Source organism: Propithecus coquereli, unplaced genomic scaffold (genome assembly GCF_000956105.1).
Source record: "Propithecus coquereli isolate 6110/MARCELLA unplaced genomic scaffold, Pcoq_1.0 Scaffold11, whole genome shotgun sequence".
In the NCBI taxonomy this organism is placed as follows: Eukaryota; Metazoa; Chordata; class Mammalia; order Primates; family Indriidae; genus Propithecus; species Propithecus coquereli.
This window is the reverse complement of record NW_012134969.1, coordinates 9,694,846-9,713,706: the sequence shown is the minus strand read 5'-3', so window position 1 is coordinate 9,713,706 and position 18,861 is coordinate 9,694,846. Positions and strand designations below refer to the sequence as shown.

Below are 18,861 nucleotides of genomic sequence, written 5' to 3'. Positions count from 1 at the left end.
AACTGTCTCGAAGGAGATTCAGAGTAAGCTGCCGCGTGGCTGGAACAAGTCTGCAGTCCTAGATGAGGCTCTCCATGAGTGGCTGCGTGCTAGACAGTGGTGTCGCTGATAACATGTTCCATCTTGGTGTATGGTCATGGCTGCCAGTGAGAAACCACTAAGATGCTGTGCACGTGGATAGATCAGTCTGATTTCCTTGTCCAGTCTGATTTAGCGTGTAGCTTGCAAATGACACTAATAAAAAGTCAACAGGCCTAGGTGTGTCATTTATGGCAGGTCTGGGTTTTTTAGCCACTCAAGTGGAGGCTTGGCCGCAGCCTCAGAGCCACAGAACACCAGCTAATATGGGTTGGGGTATCCCACTCACTCCATGTTTTGTCTGCTGCCCGGGGAAGGTGTTCCTGGCCTGGCGCAGCACATAAAATCACCACACTGGCAAACTTGCTGCTCAGAGTGTGGTCCAGGGACCACTGCATTAGCACCGCCAGGGAGCTTGTTAGAAATGCGGAATCCTGGGCCCCTCCCCAGACTCCTGAGTCAGGTGAGTTGCGTGTACTGAGAGCTCGAAGAGCACTAAGCTAGCCCACCTCCCCACTAAGCAAGCTCGCTCTTAAATCATCCCTGATACATGTGGCTAATCCAGATCTCTTACTTTTAAATTCTAGTTTTTCAAATGTATAGGCTCTAGGATCTGCATAATATCCAAATGAGAAACATTTTCCCTTGGTAATATTTAAAATTTTTTCTTGATAATTTAAAAGAAAAATTGTGTTCCTCTGCTGAGAGTGGTTTATTTTAAAACATGGAATGTGTCCTTTATGAGGCAAGCTAGAGGTATTTGTTTGGGGTTTGTCTGAGAAGCAGGTGGCAGCCTTACCTACAGGACCATGGAAGTAGCAAACAAAACCTCTGAAATGAATGAAGCTACTGAAGCTGAACGTGTGAGAGCATTTAGACTGTTACTTGATGGTGTGAGGTCTGTATATTCAGAATCCTCTGAATGGGAGCCTGAAAACGCTAGACGTATTACTATTTGACAGTTGATAAGAAAAAAAGCAATAACCAAAACGATACGCATCAGGAAATCAAACTGTGAGCACAATACGCTACCCAGACGACTCCTTTGATGCTTTGCTACACTGACATCCGTTTCCAAAAAAATATGGTGTAGTCCTTCTGGTTTCAAAGATAAGTTTTAATTGTGTGACTTCAACTACACAGGGGGTGTTGATTTCTATCCAGGATATGAAAGAAAAATGGAGGCAGACTGCTCATGCCTGCATTTTTTTCCCCCTGAGAAGCTAAAGTGGTACTTCAGGGACATCTGGTCTCCCAGGGTCCCAGAGTTGTCTGGAACACTCCCCATCCCCCGCAGGGAGAAAACAAAAGTGAGTAGCTGCCACTACTCCTGCCCTTGATATGCTTTTCTCATTTTTAAAATAATTTTTATTACCCACATAATACATAGTCATTGTAGAAAAATCAGAAAATACAAATAAGCAGAAAGAAGAAAACCCTGAATCCTACCATCCAGAAACAACCAGTATTCATAATTTGGTGTCGTGTCTGCCTTTATAGATTTTTTTTTTTCTGAGAATCTATAATATAATTCTATATATATAGACTTTTTGGTAATAATTTACCAAAAATGGTATTGTATGTATTGTTTTATAGTATAATTTTCTCACTAACTATGTTGTGAACATCTTTATACGTCAGGAAATTTACTTCTACAATAGTTTGAATATCCATACAGTATCCATTCTATTTCTGTGCTGTTCTGTACTCACCAGCGCCCTATTGTTGGTCCTGTAGGTTGCGTTCACTTTTTCACTATTATAAACAGCATTGCTGAGAACATCTTTGTACTACGTCTTTGTGCATAGCCTTCATTATTAAGATAAACTCCTACATTTGGAATTGCTGGGGGTAAAAAAGTATATGTATTTTTTAAAGCCTGAAACCTATTGCCAGCTTATCCTCCAAAGGTACCATTTCAGTGTCTCACAGGCATGGATGAGAGTGCTCTGGTCTCACAAAAATTATGATTTCAAAAAAGATTATCTGTATGGATATGTACATAGATATTTTAAACAATAACAACGAGCAAAAATTGCTGTATGGAGCAGGTTATAAATGGGGAGACTTTCAGGCTTCGGAGACCAACAGGTTGAAGTCTTTTCTGTTTTTCCCACTGGAAGCTGGTATTGACAGCAATCCTGCTCCAACCACATGCAGCATAACGGCCCCAGGAAAGCCACGGGTGCTCTGCACAGGCTTCACAGAAAACATTTCCCACCCCAGTAGACAGTTTCTGTCTTTATTTGATATCTGTTCTGCTGCCCGTAACCTCTCCTGGGATACGAAGTTGGAAGTAGCTGGAGAGTGTTGTACAGAAAGCCAGGTCATGTCCTTTAAAGGTTAGAAAATTCAGAGTTGACTAAATCAACTAAGAGGATCCCATCAGTCATCTTCCTTCTTTCTAAACCTTCTCTCCTTCCTCCATGTTGATTAAACTTCTACTTTGTACAACTCTCTGGTTATGGGAGGGAAGGAATGTTCCATGTACTCTCACTCCCCGTTTTATTTTGATCTGACCCTGATGTCTTCTCACATTATTGTTGGCACAAAAAGGTAGTGAAGCTGAGCTATTTTACCTATGCTTGGAAGACTGATTTTCCTTTTTGTAACAAGAATAGTTGCAAGAAGTCTTTTCTTTGTCAATTATGGGGAGAACTGGACTTTCTGTACGGTTCCATATTTAATATTTCACTGCTTTAGGCTTGAGGATAGTGAGGCTGAAGCGTGTGGGGTCACAGACAAGCTGGCCTGAGATGCTGGAGGTCTCTCTGTGATATGGTGTGCTTACGGGGTCACCATCAATTAAGTTGTAACATTTTCTACCATCCTCTGAGAACTTCTGTAAGAACCTCCTGTTATGATGAGTATGAATTTTCTGTCACAAGTTCAGGTATAAAGCAGAACTGCTCTATTTCTCTATACTTGAGCCGAACTTCACTCTTGAACTGCGACACTCATCTCCCTGGCAAGTGAGGCACAGTCCTGCTCTCCTGGTGGGTCCCTGCCCCTGCAGGGCTCAGCCCAATAGAAGTTTGGTCCAGGACCCTTTCTCAGAAACCTTCTGGACTCCAGACTTTGTTCAGGTCCCTTCTGGTCTTCGTCCTCTCATCAGAGGCACAGACCTGACACCTTCAGAGCTAGAAAAGCCACCCTCGCGGCCTCATGTGTCCTTCTGTCCTCTGGTTCGTGGTGTGAACCCTCTGCTCCAGGTTTTTAGCCTTTCTTGGCCCACAAAGTTTTTTCTGTTTCCAAAATCCCAGCTTTTACAATGGAGAGCTTTGCCCTTCAAGACTATTCCCTCTGCTCTGAGTTGGAAAAAACATTGAGAAATTGATTACGTGGTTCATCTGCCACCACCCTCCAATGAGCAGCCCAGACTCTGCAGGTGGAGGGCAGGTGGAGGGCCACAAGGCAATGAGAAAATCGTGGGAAAGGAAAACTTAGTCATTGTCTCTGCTTTTCATCCTCTACATCATTTAGACTGTATCATCTCCCGTTTGTATTTTTCTTATATTTGTCATGTGTGAATGTCTTGCTTTCTCAATTAGATTGTAAGTTCCCTGAAGATGAGGACAAGCTATGTCTCCTCCTGCTTTGCAGTCCTCTGGGCCTTTAGTGGGAGTGGGCACTTGAGGGCCAGGCACAGCTGGAGTGTAAAGGGAAGAGCCCCGAGCTGTGAACTGGGAGATGTTCGTTCTCTTTCTAGCCCTGCCATTGACGTGGGCAAGTCGCACGGCCCCATCCGTAAAACGAGGAGGCTGGAGTGAAAGTCTCACTCATCCTTAACTTTCTAGTCATGTCCAGTAAGTGCGTTCTCCAAACGCCCCAGGGTACATGTTTTCTAAGGAGACTTGGAAACAAGGACCGGAGACTTGTCAGTGTCATATTCAAATTGGCAAAGCATTGGAATATTTCACCGAGTTTTAGGCCAAAACACCGAGTCCCCAGGCTCCATCTCCTACATTGCTAGTTTGACCATGGGCAAAGCCAATGCCAGATGTCGTTGCCGATTTTTCTACTACAGCGTTCAAGACATATTTTATACACATATATGTAGTATCTTAGAACGATGCTAATCATTGTTCATCTGATTTCCCAATGTCCTGCCAGAATCAATTCCTTTTTAAAATAAATCTTCATTAATATAGTTGTGCGGATCCTTCCCCATCCTTGGTGTAAGACTGAGCAGCCTGGGGTTCCCGATGAACAAATCCTCAGGACAGGTTTTGGCCAACTTCCTCTTCTTTTGTCTTTTTTCGTTTTGTTCTGTTTTGGTAGCTTTCTTCTATTAATATTTCCTAAAATGAATATTAATTCTCTTCCTCTTGTTTCCAGGCCCTGCTGTATCATCTCCAAGTCTATGGTATTTTATTTTACTGAGGTTCTGACTCTCTCAGGATGAGTTTTCTACACATGAAAATGACAAATACATAATATGGTTTAGAAAGAATTAAAATTACTGAGAAGAAGAAAGGATTCTGTATAAAATGCTGCTGTCTCTCCAGGCATTTTGAACCCTCAAACTTGTGTACGAGAGGTGCCTTAGTATGTTCTTAAGCATGGTGCATCAGGGTGTGTCATACCCGTGTTACCATCTCATAAACTTTCAAATCCTGATAGTCCTGAGGACTTGCAGAAGTGTGCTAGATATGTTTAAGCATTTCTAGCTGCATTCATACCTCCTCAGACTAATTATGTATCAACCTCCTGGGCCTCTCCCGGATTTGTGTCAGGCTGTGTCGGAATTTGAAGTTTCTTTGTCACTCTCTAGTTAGTGTCTGGCTTTTGCCTCCCTCTCGTCCTCCCATCAGGAGGGCACGTTTCGGAATGATGGACCTGAAATACATTTAAAGTAAAATGGTTGTCCCATTTTCCAAGGGGAAAAAATGCAGGGTACCTAAAATATCTGCATTACTTTCCATATTATTTCTTTCTTAACAGTGTCCTGGTTTCAGAATGAGCTCAGGAATACAAATCAGATATCTAGGCCTCTAACATTGCTTCTGCAACAGATGATAAAAATTGAGAGGGCAAATAACTGCACTTATAGCAAAGGCATCCTTCTTACAAAAGCTTGAGAGGGCCCAAGAACCAGATAGATTCCTTATTGTCCTCCTCTGCCCAATGAAAATATAAGTTTGTCTTAACCATTTCGGTCTATGTTCAATTCCTCGATTACAGGAAAGTTCTGTGAATTCAGGCCAAGGGAGGACAACCTTATTATCTACATTAGGAACATGGTTTGGATACCCTATATTAAAAGTCCTACATGTCACCTCACTGCCACCACAGCTCACTGTTCCCAACCCTGCATCTAATTTCAGCTTCCTGTGGGGGCTGGCACTGGGACTCCCCCTGCCCATTTCACAGCCCAGAGTTGCAGGCTGACCAAAGGCCTTGTCAAAATTATAAAATTACTAAGAATTAAGAAAGTCTAAGATTTTATCTTAAATATTGGCGGGGTGAGGGGGTTGCTTACAATTTTTTAATTGGTTCAAAGTTTCGAAGAATTGGCTTTAAAAACTGTGAAAAAAAGAGAGTAAGGCAGGTTATTCATTACATTCCGGATGAATAGAATCTCCCAGGAAGGAATTTGGAGGCCCCTTTCCCAGGGCATGTATTTCTGGCATTCCTGGGAGGCCCTGCAGCACTGTGTGGGGAGGGGAGGGCGGCCCTCCCTGGGGGCTTTGTGTTCATTGTCACTCCTGAGCTTTTTCCCTCCTGCTTTCTGACCTGATCTTTATTCACACTGTCAGCCTGTGCCCTGGACGTGTCTGTGTTGTGTGTCTGACCCACCATCTCACCTGAGTTTTCTGCCACTGGGTCACATGGGCCTGGTTGGCAGACCGGTTTCCAAGTCCCCAAGCTGAGTGGGGCTTTAGAAATGCAAATAAGGCGTTTATTCAACCTTAAGCGTGTGAGGAGACAGGTTCTCAAGCCAGGCTCCAAGGCCAGATTCCCTAAACCAAATAGCCCGAAACAGCTGGAGGTGCCCTTGTTCAGAGTCTGTTAGCCTCCTGGGGGCTCACGGGACACTGAGGTGTTGGCAGTGATTTGGGCACCAGAATGGTGCATGGCAGTTTATTCAGTTGACCATAAACAGTTATGGCTGCTGCCTTGGAAACCTCTTACTATACCCACGTTGAACATGTGTTTGTTCAGTGAAGTGTCTTTGGCGTTTAGCTACCCAACTTCATCCTGCATGTTCGTTTATTGTCTGTCCCGGCACTAGATTGTAAGTTCAATGAAGGCAGATACTGTTTTGTTCACCTTGTAGCCCATAGTGCCTGGCACCTGGTAGGTGATCAGTAAACAGTCCTTGATTAAATAAGTGATTGCAGCTGAATTACAAATTGTCAGTGACAAATTGGGGATAAAATGACAGTGATATCAGTCATTGCCCAAAAATTCTAGAAAAGGGTATCTGAGATTGTCATATCCTGAGATTAGTCCAGAAAGTCCCTTTGGAATGAGAGACATGCCCACCATCGGTGAGTGGGTGCTCTTGGGGACACACCAGTTTGCCAGTTCTGGGAGGAGGGCTAGTCTGATGGGCACCAGACAGCGGGAGACAGCGCAGGCAAGACTGATGTGGAGCCCCGGGCTGCAGAGTGGCATTGAGGGGTCCTGGTGCAGGCAGCATCGAGGTAGCCAGGCAGGAGGTCCGGCATCTGGAAGTCTGTCAGCATTCCGGACCACAGTCTCTCTTGTCCTCCAAAAGACTCTGGCTTAGGATGCCCCCCGACCCCACCCCCAGGCGAAGTGGCCAGTGCATTTGCAGCAGGACAGCCCACCCACGCTGGCTGAAGGAGCTAAGCCTTGCTTTCAGAGCCCCAGCCAAGAAGGCTGAGGTTTGGGGCAAAAACCCAACAGGATCATTAGAGGGATGGTGGACTTGGGAGGTGAGAGAGCAGCTGGTGAGGAGCTCCGACCTGGGGTTCAGACAGCCCCTGCTGTTCTCCAGCCAGATGGCCAGTTCACATTTCACCTGTTGAATGGGGGAGAATACACCTCTGTCATAGTGTTGTTTTCAAGATTAAATGAGATGGGGTATGTAAAGCTTTTAGGACAGTAATAAAGCATAATAAGTGGTAGCTATTATCTAAATTATTTTTCTGTTATATTTAAGTGCCCAAAAAAGGGATATAGAGGAGAGGTGAAATATGGGAAAAAAACGTAACAAATACCCAGGCTAATGGTGCCCTTTCTGCCTCAGAGAAGGCCTGAACTTGTGCTGCTTTCCTTAACATTGTTTTTGTTTTATGTTACCAAAGGAAAATCTAATTGTTTATAATCCCAGGAGAAAGAATCTTTCTTTTCCTTTTGGGAAGCACAGACTAATTTGAAAGCCTCGTGGATATCACGTGAGCGATGCCCATCCTCTAACCAGCCTTGGAGCAGTCTGTCCCACGCCAGGTCTGGTTTTGGTCTGAGCTTTACCCTAATTCAACAGGTGCTCTCTGAGGGCCTTTGAGAAGCGTGTAATAGATACGATAAAGGGAGAGCACATCCCACAGTTGCATTGTCTCTGCTTCTCCAGGGAGGCGTAGAGGCTTTTCGTGACAATTAATTATTCACATTTTCACTGCTTCACTCCTTCCCCCCCAATACTTGGTTTCCTGTCCCGCTCCACAGAGGCCAGGCTCCCTGGAGCGTGTGTAACCCTAGCACCCAGTGACAGTGTGGAGCTGCATTCTGTGGTTCTTTGAGCCTGTGTTTTGTAGGTCACATGCGGCGGGCATATGCTAGCAATGGCTAGAGCATACTAATGTCATTGCTCATTCTCCTCAGCTCCTCTGGGGCAGGATTTTAGCCACTTCCGTCTCTGTGGTTCATGCAGCACAGAGGGAGCGCTGGGGTCTTCGTCTTCCTCGCTCGCTTGCTTTTGGCTGCTCCTGAGCTGCCAGGCGAGCTGGTGGTTGGTCGAGTGCCTTTCAGCCCACCCCCTTGCTCCAAGGCTGGGCATCTTGCCCTTCTGCAGAGCTGTAAACATTCACTCATCCATGCAGGCTTCCCTGCAGCGTGGCCTTTGTTCCTGCTCTCAGGGAAACCTTTGTGTGACTGATAGAGGTGGCACAGGGCTGAATCTCCCCAACAGCTCCGCTGGGGGGCTCAGAAGCTACCTTCCCCTGGCCCTGTTCACACCCAGGCCTCTCGGGTCTGGCTGTGAGCTTTCTTGGGTCACTGTTTTGCTTTTCTTTCACTAGTGCACCCACCTGTGGTGCTGGCCTGTTCAAGTTGCCCTCGAGGGCAATGCTGAGATGTAAAGAGCTGAGCATGTGCCAAGAGGGAGGCAGTTTCTGGCTTATTCTTCCTCCGAGACCCAGGGCAGAGGAAAGAGATGTAAGTGAGTGTCCAAGACGTGAAGCTATTGACTGGTGGCTGGGAAGGCAGCCAGTCAGAAAGAGGTGGGAGGGCAGTGCAGGGGGCACAGCAGAGCACGTGGCCACATGGATGGAGGATGGCAGCTGGCCGTGCTGCTGTGAGACTGGCACGGCGCATCTCTGCAGAGCCCTGGGCGGAGTGGGCACACAGACCTTACATGCTGGAGTTAGTGCCCGTACTCTGTGTCTCTTGGCTGGCTACTTCGCCTCTCTGTGCCTCGATTTCCTGCTGTCTAAAATGGGGACAATTATAGCACCCCCTTCCGGTTGTGGTGAGGATTAAATAAGTTCATACCTGTAGAATGCCAAGAAGGCATGCATGTAACATGTCACCTGTGTACCTGGTCGGTGGGGTCAGGATCTTTAAAGGAACCTGATTGCTCCGACAACTTCTTTCAACAACTTCTTTTCCAAAACACTCCTTTTACTCTGCATGTCTGTTTTTCCCTCACAGAAATCATCTGTAATTTTCTTGGGCAAATTTCTTTATTCCCAGATTGTTCAAAGCTTTCCTATCCTTTTCCATTTATATTGAGCATTTGTTAATGTTTAGCAAAGTCACTTGTCTCTACTGTTGGGAGTTCAGGGCACTATGGAAAAGTGAAATCTCCATTTTAGGTGATTGTGGTATCTTCTCTGACCTTTACTGAAGTTACTGACTGGTGGAAAATTTCATTGGTTTTCATTATCACCACTTTTGCTTCAACTGCACTTCTGCTGATTACGGTGTTAATGTCCAACAAAATGGAAAGAGCCAGGCAGGTGGAAAGAGCAAAGAAAAGGGCCAGAATAATCCCTGAGTTTCAATTGTTTTCTAAGCCATCATGGTGAGTTTTCATGATTTAGATCAATGTGGGGGCATATACTTATGAGATAACTGCATAAAAGCAAGGATATGGTGGGAAAGTAACTCATCCATCCTTAAATTCAGTCCTTTACCTTAGCAACCAAAAATCCTATTGCCAAAGGACGTCTCTCTTGGAAGTCATTTGAGTATCTCAAGCCAAGGCCAAAGTGGAACTCCTTATCTTTCCCCACAAACCTGCCTTTCTTCCTCCACTGTCTATGTCAGGTAAATACCACATCAGACCAGTTGTTCAAGCTTGAAACATCAAGGTACACTCCTCTCCTACTTTTCCTATGCCCCACCCACCAGGCCTCTGGGCTCCAAGCCCCGTCATCACATGTGCCTCCTAAAGAGCCTATGAACCCATGCCTCTTCTGTTTGCCCATTGACTGTTTGTATCTGTAAGTACTGCTGTGTAACAAGCACCCCAGGCTCAGTGGCTTGAAACAACAGTCATGTATTATTTCCCATGTGGGTCAGCTGATCTAGACCACACTCACCTGAGTGGTTCTTACCATGTGTCCTTGGGTGTTTGAGGGTTGGCTGATCTAGACTAGGACTAGCCAGGGCGGTGCTGCTCCATGTCTCTCTCATCCCCTTCCTTGGACCAGTGGGCTAGCCCCAGCACGTTCTCCTCATGGGAATGTCAGAAGCACAAGGATGGAAGCCAAAACACATGTCACAGCTGTCTCTTCTACTGGCCAAAGCTAGGCATATGGTCCAATCCAAAATCAAAGATGAGGAAATACACTTCACCCATTTTGTGGGAAGAACTACAAAGTCATATGACAGAGAGTGAGGATACAGAGTAGGATAAAGAGCTAGAGCCACTAATGTAATCTCATACCCTGCCAAACCCTTGTTATATCCTGTCCACCCTTCACTAGTCTTCTAACTTTTTACTGTGCTTGTAGTCAGCTTCCCCTGAGTTGATCCTGATGTTCCTTTGTTAAAGCCTTCCTTTGCTCCTTATCAACTACTGAATTGAGCTGAGGCCCCATACAACTTGGCTCCAGTCCATTTTTCTGGCTGTATCTCTTGCCATATTTCAGAATTATTCACTGCCTCCTTTCAAATGTGCTTGTTTTTGCACAGTTCTGTCTTTGCTGTCATAAACAGTATTCCTCTTCCTGCAGTGATCTCCTCCACACTTAAGAGTATCATAAGTGCGAGATGCCATTTACCATTCCAGACTTCCAGGAAGCCTTCTCAGAAACCCTCAGGAGAAAGAGTTGCTCCTTCATTTGTCATGTGGTAGGAAGTCGGAGTTGGGTTATGCTCATATGCAACTCACACAAATTTGGGGATGCATGCTCAGCCAGAGGGAAGAAAGGAGAAAGGGAGGACAGTGTAAATAATTCCACCTGCCATTCTGCTCCATGATTGCTGGAGAACTGAAACTTGACTCTGCTCTTATCTTAGTCATCCTTGGGTTCCAGAAGCCTCTCAGGCTCCCAGAAACCCATTGTAGAGTAAGGACTCCCCTTGATGAGTGGGAGTCTAATGTTTAAAGAAATGGACTATTCTTTTATACACTGCCCTGCAGCAAGCCAGTTATTTCATCTGGTGTTCAACCAAAGAAACATCTATCTGGCCGTCTTGTCGTGTTGCAAATCAATACCACCTAGTACTTTATGGAAAATTCAGTGGACTTTCAGTGGTAATATTGTCTGTAGGTAATCTTTACCTCATAGTGACTTTAGAATCTAACCCCTACCCCAAGATACTATTCTGTTGTGTTCCTTATAGGCATATATCAGATTGAATTTTAATTTTTCATGCCCATGTTTCCCAACTAAGTCATGAAGTTTTCAAATGTGGCTTATGGTTCTTTAGAGGGCTGCTGTCTATGGTTGTGCAGGTTGTACACTGCATAACTCTAAAGGGTACGCTGTCATGCCAGAGTATGTAAACATATTCCCATAGTACTTGGTGGTACCAGCTTCCTTGTTTTCCCAGTGCCTGTTACAAATCAATTGCTCAACAAATGTGTGAATGAATGAGTGAATGAGAGAGAAGATAACAACAAATGGAACTATTTTGAAGTGCGATATCAGAGTTGGGATGAAAATTCAGGCAGGTTTTGATCTGATGAAAGTAAAACCATGTTATTGCAGGTACACATGGCAAAATAGACCTGTGTACCCACTGGGAATGTCTCATTTACCTACCTCAAAAAAATTACCTTTCATCTTTGACTTGATTGAGGTTGTGGTTCCTAAAAGCACACCGCACTTCTCGAATGCCATTGATCATGTGATCACTCTATGCCTGACACCCCTAGTGGACACTGAGGCATGTGTGTGAACACAGGTCTAGATTCTAGATGAATCTAGCCCTCTAAGTCACAGTTGGCCTAAGGATGTCTTGGTTCCTGTTACGTTAGTCCTAAAACTTATATAAATGCAAATAGAACGATCTTTTAAAAGAATAAGGTATGGTTATGTGAGTTAGAAATATGCCAGTGTGGCCAGCAAACAGTGTCACTCCCTGGGAAAGTGTTGCCAAGTTAAACAGTCAACTTCACACTTTTGGGTGTTCTGCTAGAGGACTTAGGGAAGGTAACCCACATTCAGAATATGTGAGTTTCTGGGTGGATGTGGCCTAGCAAGAGGCCCAAAGGGCAGCCTTACATGGGCAGTCCTGGTCTCACTTTGCTTCCCTTCCACCCCGAACATCAGCCCCAGTTAAGCCCCAACAGCAAGAACACTGTGCTTGCAGCCAGGTTGTCCTTGCCCACATCTGTAGCAACAAGATGATCATGACCATGCCCCTCCCTCCGCCCCACCCACAGGGGACATGTCGCAGGACACCTCACGAGCCAGGGCTTGACTTGCCAATTATGGCTCTTCTCCAGGGGGCAAGCATTTCTCTCTTATCCTGGGCTGTATGCCCAGTGCCTCGCTCAGCACCAGGCATATAGGGAGGGGCCCGTAAGTGTCTATTAAATGAATGAACAAAATAAACTGATGAAATAAGCAAACTGGAGGAGTGCACTGGTAAAGGGAACATTTATGGGGTGAGGCACTGCAGTTATTTCAGGAAATACTAAATAGTGTGCATGTGATGTTACAAGATCTCTAATGGGCCTGCTGTCCCTTCTAAATTACGAGACTTGACTTTCTGTTGTCTAACAGACGAATAGAAAGTCAGATGTTCCTTATGCCGCTCAGCCTGGTGAAATATAGGACCAAGGTTTTCTTAACACTGTCCAGCTTGGGAATCATTGGTAGCCATAGGCCTTTCGTCTTTGGCTGCTAGGGTGCTTCCCTAGTGGTTTTTACACGTTAATTTGGGATCAGAAAATCATAGATTATGGAGTCGGCTCAGTTAGAATTTGGCTTCTCTTCCTGCCAAGGCCAGACATGTCACCATCTGACACCTTAATGAAATAATCATATTTTATTTATTTATTCATTCATTCATTTTTTATGTGCTCCCAGGTGAGCTTTCCGTGGAAGAGGCGCAGGACCCATTCCTGGTCAGCATCCACATAATCGCAGACCCAGGCGAGTCCCAACCCCTGCAGGAGGCCATCGACAAGGTCCTGGCGTGGATCCACCCGGACCTGCCGCTGTTCCGGGTGTCGGAGAGGCGCGCCTGCCGACGGCGGCGGAAGGCCCCCAAGGGCGCGCAGCCGGCGCTGGCGGTGGTGCTGTTCTTGCAGGAGGAGTATGGCGAGGAGCAGATCCTGCAGCTGCACCGCACGCTGCAGCGGCCGCCCTGGCGCCACCACCACACCGAGCGCGTGCAGGGCCGCTTCCTGCCCTACCTGCCCTGCAGCCAGGACTTCTTCACGCTGGCCCCCGGGACGCCGCTGTGGGCCATCCGGCCCGTGCACTACGGCAAGGAGATCGTGCGCTTCACCATCTACTGCAGCCACGACAACTACGCCGACAGCCAGCGGTTCTACGAGCTGATTCTCCGGCGGACCCCCAGCCAGAGGAAAACGGACTTCTGCATCTTCCCCGTTTTCTCTAATCTGGACGTGGACATCCAGTTCTCCCTGAAAAGACTGCCCTGTGACCAGAGCCCGATCCCCACCGACTCCTCCGTGCTGGAGTTCCGAGTAAGGGACATCGGCGAGCTCGTGCCCCTCCTGCCCAACCCCTGCAGCCCCATCAGTGAGGGGCGCTGGCAGACGGAGGACCACGACGGGAACAAGATCCTTCTGCAGGTATGGGCACATCTGTCTGTCTGTCTGTCTGTCTGTCTCCCTCTCTGTTTGCAGGACAGAGAAACAAATGGGTAACTCTGCCAGAAACCATCATACCTGTCACAGAGAGATGAGTTTGAGAGAAGGAGAGATGTGTGACCTCTGTAGTCAAGGTGGCCATACTGGATTTAAGCGACAGAGGAGACATTAAAGGCTCTTCCCATTTTGCCATCAGGACCACATGCCTAAGCAAACACGCTCCCAATTCTTCCAGGTGCCTCTGCTGTCCCCCTGTGAGCATCCACAAGACATCCAGGATTCCTGGGGATTTCACATGAGCTTATAACCTAGGGAGCTAGTTCTTAAAGATTCCTGAATCTGCTCCCTCGGTACTCAGGGTGGTTTTACCAATGCATTCTTCACTCCCACAGAGGAACTTCAGGAAAACCCACCTATCTGAAAATTGTAAAATATAATATGTTGACATTCGGTAGAGAAGATATCTGTTCTCTTCCCTCTGGTGCCTCCCTGCCTTCTACTATTCCACCCTTTACTGCGGGGCAGTAGGTTGTTAAAATTCTTTGATGACTTGAAAAATGACTTCCCCTTAAACATTTTAAGGAGTAAGTGATGCCTTGAGAGCTTCTGGTTTCACCAAGCTTGGGAAGGAGTGAGTGAATACATGTGAAGCACAGTAGGCTGCCCTCGTCCTTCCCTGGTGAACACCTTGGCTTCATCCCAGCCCCCTTTCTCCTCTCATCCTTCTGATGATTGTCCCAAACTCATTAGAGATGATTACTTATACACTAGAATTCAAAATTCAGCATGTAGATTACAGAATGTCCTACACCTGGTCTTACCTGAGAAATGCTTCCAGACCCAGGCTTTCTTGAAGTAACAGGTAAATCCGTTCCAGGTACATAGGGCTTTATTCTTCTGAAAAGCCTCCACCTCTGATGTCTCAGTTTTCACATTTGGCTATCTGAAAAGACAAAGTTGATAGCAAATTGGGGGATGTTGCTGGTAGAGGTATGGATTGTGGTTACTTGAATCACAGGTAAAGTTTCATAGTTTTTGTTGGTTTTGGCTTTAAACACTGGAACTGTAATCCACATATCAGGAAACAAAATGAGAATTTGGCACATGTAAGATAACTGGTTCAAACTGCAACCAGGCCGTGGTTCTCAAGTCAGAAAGGTCACCTTGAGATACTTACTATCTATCAGAATTAGATAATTTTCAGATTTCCTTTTAAACTGTGCAGACAGGGAACTAAGTAATGTTGCTTTATTATTCAGTAAACTGCTAGCATTTGCTCAATAATCCCTTTCGAAATGTGAGAAAAATTTTGTGTTTGAAGACTGCCAATTCTTTATGCAAAATATAATACAGTTGCACCAAGTAAAAGTTAATGAAATGCAAAGAATTTTGTTTATACTAAAAGACCAAAATGAATATGACTGTTTCTGAAGTGACTTCTTCCTTTTTGCAGTAATTAGAGTACTTTTTTCCCTCTGGATCCCTCTAGTGATATAAGTGAAAGAACACAGCATGAAAGCTTGGCCTGAGTTCTGCTCAAAGGAACCATGGAAAGAATATTTCAAAGAAGATCCATACATTTAAATGGTTATAAAATCTATACAGGTACTAGCTTTTGAAGTTGGAGCATCAAAGTGTGAAAGAGTAGAAAAAAGATTTCTATCTTGGGACTCAGGAATTCAGGCCTTTGTTCAAAACAGTAATATGTAGAGGAATTAAATTAATGTGGACAGAAATGACAAATTACCGCCTTAGAATTCTTGGTAACAGCCATTTGAAGAGGTTCCTGTTCAACTGCATCACTGCGGAGAGCAGCCTTCTGCACTAGTATGAGATCTGTACCTGCACGCCTCCTTAAGTTACTTTCCAATGTAAAAATTTATATTTTATTCCTTAGCAAAATTAAGATAGTTAAGTCATGGGAGGAGGGGCAGTTGAGAGTACATCTTTATATGCACATTCTCTTTAGCAGTATATGTTCTGTAAGTGCCATTTTCAACTATAACTTTTAAGATAAATTTTTTTTTTGTTCAGTTGGATGAACTTACACATTGAAGAGAATCTTGGCTAGGTAGTTTTTAGTTGCTTTCTTAAATATAGATTGCGTTTTACTTCCTCATCCTGCTCCATTGACTTAACATTCTATGTTTCAGGGACCTCCTCCTCCCATTTTAATTCCTCTGGAGGAGAAAAGCTGAGATGTTTTTTTCTGGGAGCTACTCAGCCCCTTATAAGAATTTGGAAATGTTTTTTACCAAAATCTGATAAGATGGATAGAAAGCTGTCCCCTTCCTGAAACTTACCCCCCCTTCCTTCTTGGCATTGCCCGATTCGAGAGGAAAGGCAGGGAGGCGGATGGTGAGTTACTGGCATTAGGAGTTGCCGGAGATCCCACTGGAAAATGCACTGTGGAAATCTGGACACACAGCTTCATGGAATCAAGAACTTTTATGACTCTTCCCACTTCCCATAGAACCAAACTGACATCATATTTTAAACGTAGTAGACTCTTTGTGTGTTTTTGTTTACTTTTTATTGAAAAATACTATAAATTATACACATACAGAAAAGTGCATGTCATAAATATACAGCTTAATGGATTTCACAAATTGAACATTTGTGTAAGCACACAGGTGAAAAACAGGACAGAGACAGAAAGAAGAGAAAAGGCCCTTCCTCCCTGCCCCAGGACTTCCTTCCCCTAAATGAACATGTTAATTACTCTGTATTATATGGAAGGAAGAGGGAGGAGAAGTATCTAGTCAAAAAAATATTGGGAATAATGGCTGTGTTATATTTTTTTGTATTTATAAGTAGATCTCACATTTAAAAAGAAAAGGATTTAAGGAGGTTAACAAAGATGTATACCATGCAATAAGATTAACAAAAAATGATTAGATACGGAAGGGATTTGAAGTGGAGGGCAAATATCGTGGCATGTGTCAGAACTTCCTTCCATTTTAAGGGTGTATAATATTCTGTTACACGAATACGGTCCATTTTGCTTAGCATTCATTCATCAGTTGACGCCTGAGTTGCCTCCACCTTTCGGCTATCTTGACTAATGCTGCTGTGAGCGTGGGTGTACAGATACCTCTTCAAGTAGTTGTAGTTAATTTTTTGAAGAGAGGAACTGCCGTACTGTTTTCCCTAAAAGCTGTACCATTTTACATTCCCACCAGCAGTGCACAAGGGTGAGACTTGTTTTTTCAGGAAGCAGAGAAAGACTTGCTGTTTGTGAGGTGAAGCACGCGATTTTCTGCACTAGGAGGTGCAGAAGGTGACGGTGGATGGAAAGAATAGAGCAAACATTGATGTGAGCTTTGTTTTATTACACTTCATCTTGCACACTGCAGATCTAGACCATTTGTGTGCATGTGTTTGTGTGCATTATCATAAAAGATACATCAGATCATGTTTCTTTCAAGATGAAGACTCTCCAAGGACTTCCCATGGCCATTGCAGTCTCTTCCAGATCTTACCAAGCCCTAAGGCTTTAATCAGCTGGTTGCTGCTTACCTGTCTGGCTTTATCTCACTTCTCTCCTCGCTTGCTCACTACGCTGCTTCCACATTGGCCTGCTGTCTGCTCCTCAGATGCAGCACACTCATTCCTGCCTCAGGACCTCTGCACCGGCTGTTCTCTCTCCCTGGAATGATCTCCTCCAAGATCTTCACATTGCAGGTTCCTTCCCATCATTAGGGGGAGATGGCAGAGAAGATTACACGTGGTGCGGGGCCTGAGACCTCCCCAGATCAGCTGGGCTGTCAGGAGAAAAGGCTGACATGTTTGTTTCTCACTGCCTCAACTTCAGTGATATGGTAACCCACGGAGAAGCTGGCACCCTTTGCTGTGGCCCTAAAATGTACCAGCCCAGGACCAGAAAAAGCTGAAATCAGAGATCCAGTGAGAGCTGGAGGAGCTGCGGGCCCAGGGAGTAGCCTTTGTGCCAACAAAGTGAGCCAGCAGATCAGCCATGGCCCAGCTGCAACCTCCCACCTCACATGCCAACCCTAACCAGTCCTGCAGGGAAGGAGAATCTGGGAAGTACAGCTTCAGCGTAGCTCAGTCAACCAAGTACAGGGCCATGATGATTGTGGGATGAAATGAGTAACATGTAGGGAAAGGATTTTGGATGGTAAATCCTGGCACACAGTAAGAACCACTAAGAATTTGTTGCTCTTATTATTATCATCATTATCACCATCGCCACTATCACCATCAGAGCCCATAAGCCACTTGCCCCAGGCCACAGAGCTAATAGTGGCCCAGTAAGGATTCAAATGCACAAAAGTGGCTCCATCATTAAATGGATTTGGTGGCTGCCCAGGGCCTCCCAATATCAGGGGCCTCTCCTAAGACTACAAAAAAGCCTGAGATAAGAATTCAAGATGCTTGATTAGTATATGTGAACATGTGCCCATCTCAGTCACATACATGGAATTTATATAAATTATTCTTAGAAGGTGCCACAAATTAATTTCAACTGGTTCAGCAAAAAAAAAAACTATACAAAGATTCTATTACATATACATATTCTCATACTTATATGTAACATATAGATGAATGATTATGTATGTACATATGTAGATTTTAGAAATAAGACAAAATAATTATTTAGGTAGTGAGTATAAGGATGTTAACACCTTGTTCTATTCAATACTTTTGGATATTTGAAAAATTTTATGCATTGGAGAAACATCAACATATTTTTAGCCATTTTCAGGGGATAGTTTTCAGGGAATAAATATCACCAGATTTTTATGTAGAATATACAAAAGCTGTCATATGCTAGATAAAATATGAGATAAATGTTTCTCTGCTCCTAAAGGAAGTACCTAAAGCTGTACTTTTAATGTGCATTAGTGACCAGGAATCCACCTGTCCAACCCAAAAGCCAGTTCAGTTAGGGACTCAGTAAAGCTCTGAGGACACAGAGGCAGTTGTTTGTTTATGACAGAACTTGACGACTAGATTCTATTATAGGTGACGAGGCCCATTGTGAGCCATGTAGACTGCTGACTTACCAAGAACAACTCCGCAAGTTTATAGCGATTGTAAAAATGTCTGTAAGTGAGAGTGGAGGTGGCAAGGGTAAGAAGCTGGAGTATTAGCACTCTGGAAGACAAGGCCACCTACTCAGGAAGAGGGGGACTGCCTCCTGTGTGCCTGTGTTCCTATTCTCATACTGATGCTTGGGCAATAAGCAAAGTCCTGCCTTAGCAGCTGCTACTGCAGTTAATCCTTATGGCAGTTGTTGGCATCAACACAGACCTGTAATCTTTAGGTCATGAGGAATTTATATCATGCCTAAATTTAACCAGCTGTTCCTGCAGCCAACTTATAGAGTGCCT

At 44.8% G+C, this 18,861-nt stretch overlaps 1 protein-coding gene across 1 annotated transcript in view; it reads left to right on the top strand.

Moving 5' to 3' along the window:
* FAM124A (family with sequence similarity 124A) overlaps nt 1-18,861 on the top strand; it is a 48,941-nt gene that overhangs the window by 14,117 nt on the left and 15,963 nt on the right. Inside the window, exon 3 of the mRNA XM_012648766.1 lies at nt 12,756-13,489. Within this exon, the coding sequence (XP_012504220.1) occupies nt 12,756-13,489 (734 nt within the window). The remainder of the gene's footprint in view (nt 1-12,755; nt 13,490-18,861) is intronic.